General features: G+C 46.2%; 1 protein-coding gene across 1 annotated transcript; it reads left to right on the plus strand.

The window, feature by feature from the left end:
• The first annotated feature begins 365 nt into the window (after positions 1-365).
• On the plus strand, positions 366-5,331 carry LOC103375257 (oxysterol-binding protein-related protein 5-like). Its single transcript, XM_008305479.1, has 5 exons — positions 366-642; positions 783-912; positions 1,146-1,260; positions 1,345-1,447; positions 3,468-5,331. The coding sequence occupies exons 1-5, from the start codon at positions 491-493 to the stop codon at positions 3,601-3,603; spliced, it is 636 nt and encodes a 211-aa protein (XP_008303701.1). The 5' UTR covers positions 366-490; the 3' UTR covers positions 3,604-5,331.
• Positions 5,332-5,615: the final 284 nt, after the last annotated feature.

A 5,615-nucleotide genomic window follows, 5' to 3' on the forward strand; every position in this document is an offset into this window, starting at 1 on the left:
GTAGCTCGTCCAGCTTGTTGTGGAGGGAGCGGACATTGGAGAGCAGGAGGACGGTCCTGCTGGTCTGGAGGGGTTAGCCTTTAGCCTAGCATGGATCCTGCTGGTCTGGAGGGGTTAGCCTTTAGCCTAGCATGGATCACGGCTCTCTTCCTCCTCCTTGTCACTAAATTTAAAAACTCTAAATTTAAGTACAAAAATCCATTGAAGTGTGTCGTTAACTGCACAGCATCATCCTCTTCAACTTGCCAATTCAGCGCAGATATTATTGATGTTATTAGCTACACAAACTAAATTCAAAACTGCTCCATAACCACTCTATGTAGAAGTTATAATGGTTCCTAACAATTATTTTCTTTTGCTCATAACTTAATCTAGCAAAAAGCCAATTACAAAACTGCAGCTGAACTTCTGTTACACTAAACCTTCCACGATTGTAATCTGACTTTATTGCGCTCTTGGCAGACTGTGGCAGCATGTGACCAGCGCCATCATGGATCGGGACCAACTGCGGGCCACTCAGGAGAAGTTTGTTCTGGAGGAAGCTCAGCGCAGAGAAGCCAGGGAGAGAGGAGACAAACCCTGGATCCCACGACTCTTCCATCATGACTCCGTCTCCAGCGAGTGGACCTACAGGCACATGGAGTACGAACACACTCGAGCAAATAGAAACACAGCAGATGGCACACAACGTTTGTTTTTAGTTCAATGCAGCAAATGCTAAACTGTGGAGTACAATAATAAAGATGTGTGCTAATTTAAATAACGCTGCTTCCTTGTTGCAGCGCGCGGCCGTGGGACCCTGAGCATTGCCTCGTTCAGTTTGAGAAGGACGGCGTGATTCAGACGCACGAGAAGAGCCAGAGACAACACAACGGACTGTCCTACAGCCACAGCTGGGCCGGCCAACAGAAGGTTAAACCACAGCTGTTATTTTTATTCATGGGCGTTTAATTTAGGTTTTCTTTAGATGAAAGCGGAGCTACTTTCTGATGCTCCAGAATCACAGACGAGCACCGTTTTTTTTCCCTACTTGATATTCGCTGCACTTGCACCCAGAGAGCCGAGTCCCATCTTTATTCAGCTCTTACCGTATTGCATCAGTTTTCCTGCAGTGAAGTTAGTGAAACTCTTCTGCCTCCTCCTAGGCGGAGGTGAACGGGAAGCACAGGAAGGCCAGCAGTCAGCCCTCCAGCTGCAGCCAGAACACCGAGAGCAGCAGCACCACACCAGAACCCACACACGAGTCCTCGGACAATGAAGGTGAGGCGTATGCACACACACACAAAACAAACTCAATCTCAAATTGCAGATTGCATCTAAAACATTCTGTCTGGTACGCGCCAGGCTTTTCCAACCAGTGTGCACGGTGCAGTAAAGAGGTGAAGGACATCGCGCTGATAGAGGCCTCCATCACGTCCATACAGAAGACGCAGCAGGACATCCAGAGGTGACGTATTTATGTTTAGGCAGCATCAAGGCTGGAGACGGTCCTGTAAAGAAATGTTTAAAGGCCAAAACATGGTGATGGTGTTGAACATTTATTTCTATGTTGGTATAAATAAACATGTTGAAGCAGTAATGTTTATACGGAGGGTATAGAATAGTGATTTTAATGATGAATAGTGACAACATGTTGTGGTAAAGCACATGTAAAGACAGTTGAAATATAGTTTCTGTGGCCTGTTTTAGTTTTTTTTCTTTATTACTTTTGGCAGTGTTGGACGCGCAGCTAAATCACACAATATACATGTTTGGAGTTTTAATACATTTCTGCACGTTTATTGAACTCGTTCTCTGCAGGACTCAGTAGTTTCCAGTGTTCTTGATTTGTGACCCTTGAAAGTTTTATTATTGGCTTTAATTTGGACATGAACTGTGCGTAGTTAACTTTAATTAATTAAACTGACGAAAGTGTCCAGAAATTGGAACTAGTCAGAAAAAAATGAACTATTAAAATCCTCTTTTGTGATCTTGGGACAGCTGAAGATCTGTCAGGTTGGAACCACAGCTTCAGGCTACAGTCACACTCCAGTCCAGCCTTTTAACTTCATTTCATGAACGATCTCTGAACACTAACACGCCCAGAAAAGCATATCCCATAACTATTTGCATGCGCTGCAGGCACCAGTGTAAACACGAAGCAGGAGTTGGTCGGTTTGTTGTCGATGATACTCTGGAGGGAGAAGAGTAAAACATTTCATTAACTGCCAGCAGAGGCACTGAGGTCAGCAGCGCCTGCAGCCTCATTCTTTATCTGTAATTCACCACTTGTGTCTTATTTTTGTACCGGAGAACGGTCACGTGACAGGAGCGTGATGAATCAGGCAGTGACCGTAGTAACAGTTGGGTCACGTGAATGTTGGTATGTAGTAGTTTCCAAGAATCTCCATTTCTGCCCTTTCAGGCTAAATCCAAAGTCTGGAATTTTGAACTAAAACAGGATCAGCAGCGGTTTTAGTTTTGCTGAAACTCCCCGGTAGTGTGGACGCGAGGTGTTAACGTAGCAGAAGCTGGATGTAGCCTGAGGCCCCGTTTACACGTAGAAAAAACGGTGATATTTCAGTGGGCCTTTGGTTTACATGTAAAGTACGCTATAAGTCACCGGAAACGATCATATCTGGAAAGCCAAAGTGGAGATTTGGAAAAACTCCGTCTTTATGTTGTCATGTATGTAGACCGGAGGAGACGGAGTTTGACGTCACAGTGTGCGACAAAAGCGTCATCAGCATCACATGTGTGCGACCGTGTTCACAGTTTGGCTGCTTTGATAGAAACGGATGCTGTTAAAGGTTTTTACGTTTGTGCAAACGCTTGTTCTGTCCTCTACCACCACGTTTAGGAGCAGCTCCACTTCTCTGTCGGTCCAAACAAACGACCCTCGCACCATCATAGTGAAAATAACAGGAAGTAATTCGTGCCATTCGTTGATTGGCTAGCATGGCTTTATGCTTGTTGTTACACTGCCCCCTGTAGGTCTGGCAGATCATAACAGCTCTTAACGACGCGTTTATGCGAGTTTGTGTAAGCGAAGATTTTTTATTTTTTTTAAACGGCCTGGTGTGAGGGCTGCAAGGTGGTTCGGTGGTTAGCATCGTTGCCTCACAGCTAGAAGGTCGCCGGTTCATGTCCCGGTGAGGACACCCGGGATCTTTCTGCGTGGAGTCTCCATGTTCTCCCCATGCAGCATGGGTTCTCTCCGGGTTCTCCGGCTTCCTCCGACAGTCCCGAAACATGTTGAGGTCAATTGGTGATTCTAAATTGTCCGTAGGTGTGACCCTGAGTCAGCTGGGATAGACTCCAGCCCCCCATGACCGTAGTGAGGATTAAGCGGTGTATAGATGATTGATGGATGGATCTGGTGTGAACAATGTTATTTTTAAAAACATAGGTCTGTTTTTGTGAATACCCGGCTACATATAAACGTGGCCTCAGTTTCACGCTGACTCCCGTCTTTGCTTCTCCTCCAGGAACCTGGTGGCTCTGAGTCGTCAGCTGGCTCGTCAGAGGGCGACGGACGACAGCGTGTCACTAACCGGCCGCCACTGTCTCATCCTCTGCGTCCTGCTCCTCTCCCAGCTCCTCCTCAACTACGTGTTCACCTGAGCCAGCTCCTCTGGGAGGAGTTCCCCCTCTGGCACTGATCTGGCAACAGACGCCCTCCGAAAAGCACAGACTCCAATCAGCAGAGGGCAACAGAGACCTCAGATCAGTGTTAGGAGGGCAACTTTGTCCCTCTTTGTTTCCTCTCGGACGGGGAGGAGCACGGACATTATAGCAATAAACACAGCCACAGCCACCGCCTGTCAGTCATCTGCAGAGAGGAACGGCACCCCCTAGAGTAGCCAGACTGAAACAGCACCGGCACCCACGCACTTTGGACAGGAGAGGAGGGACGAGAGACGAGCACGGCTTCAAAGATTTTAAACGAAAGATGACATGTATGAAGAAGAATGATTTTGCAAAAAGAAATGACAGAGAGGATGTTTCACCATTCCTTAGTGTCTTTTTATATTGCCCTGCAATACTGTTTATCTGTGTGTGTGTGTGTGTGTGTGTGTGTGTGTGTGTGTGTGTGTGTGTGTTGTTCGTACCTACAGTAGGCCCTATGGGGCAGGCTGATCACCGCTTGGACTTCTCCTACTCCCCTTCCACTCCAGATTTTGGGCCTTAACGCTGAAGCCAAAAAAAAAAACAAAAAACAGAAGAAGAAGAAGAAAAACAAGAGGTATACAAACGAAGAAGGAAAATCTTCTAAACAGTGCAATTGTGTGTTTTGTACCGACATACGCTCAAATAACAACTCTGTCTCGTCTTTTAATGATGACGATTTTACCAAAACAGTATTTATAATCCGAGAGGACAAAGAGTACTTGTTTACAGGGAGCACTGCATGTGTCTGTAGTGACACATGGGAAGGAAGGATAATGGGACGGAGGCAGGGCAGAGAGCCAAACAGAGTGTCTTTGTATTTGTGTGCCTGTAGTGCCGTAACTGAAGGGATGGTAGAGTAGCACTGCTTTGGTCTAGACCACGACACTAGTGTGTACAATCAGTTACATGAAGAAGCGCGTTGAGGACGGGACGGAGGGGACGACTGGTGGGAAAACAAGAACAACATTTGGCCTCACGAAGGGGATCGTGTGCATCTTGGTCCGCACCGTGTTCAAGTGACTGTTTTAGATGTAGGCTAAACACTTAGTAACGAGTTGTTTTATTTCTTTTAATCAGTTTGTATATATTTGTCTGGCGGTCTGTTTCAAAAAGAGATTTCAGAATGTATTTATTATGTCGCTAACTTCCTAATCTGAATCAGCCTGGAGGCCAGAGACCAGGGGTGACAATCGCTCTCCCAGGGGTTGTGTGGGTCCGTCGTTCTGTCTGAGTGTGTGTGTGTGTGTGTGTGTGTGTCAGTCAGTGTAATGCAGCGTGTGTGTGTGTGTGTGTGTGTGTGTGTGTGAATAAGCCATTACAGTCATGCTTAAACAAAGCCAGGTCTGTGATCTTGGTTTTGTTTTGTTTTGTTTTTTTACTGGTTTTTAAGTCCTTGAATTTCAGTCTCGTTGCCAGAACTGATCGAACCGACGCGAGAGAATCGGAGAGCACAAGAAGGAAGTCGACTCTTTGAATGCTTTTATTTACACCTTAATTTGTTTATTCTTTTCATTATTATCCTGTTTTCTACTCTGTTGCCATGTTGTGGGGATTCTACATGCCAGATGTTTTTTTTGTCACACGGAACAAAAAAAAACTACCGAGGAATCGATGACGCCCGACGTTTTCATTCATACCTGTTGCATACTGTAGCACTACAGTAAAAGGTTTTAACCCTGACGCTGTCTCTGCCCTTCATTTATAGGTTAAGGTAGAAAACTGTGGTGAGAAATATTTACCTTTACAGGGATGCAAGGTGGAGCGGTGGTTTGCACCGTTGCCTCGCAGCTAGAAGGTCGCAGGTTCGCGTCCCGGTGAGGACACCTGGGATCTTTCTGCGTGGAGTCTCCATGTTCTCCTCGTGCAGCGTGGGTTCTCCTGCTTCCTCCCCCCCAGAAACATGCTGAGGTTAGTTGGTGATGGTAATTTGTCTGTAGGTGTGAATGTGAGTGTGCTTGGTTGTC

The sequence above is a fragment of the Stegastes partitus genome, unplaced genomic scaffold (genome assembly GCF_000690725.1).
Source record: "Stegastes partitus isolate 25-593 unplaced genomic scaffold, Stegastes_partitus-1.0.2 Scaffold2520, whole genome shotgun sequence".
Taxonomy (NCBI): Eukaryota; Metazoa; Chordata; class Actinopteri; family Pomacentridae; genus Stegastes; species Stegastes partitus.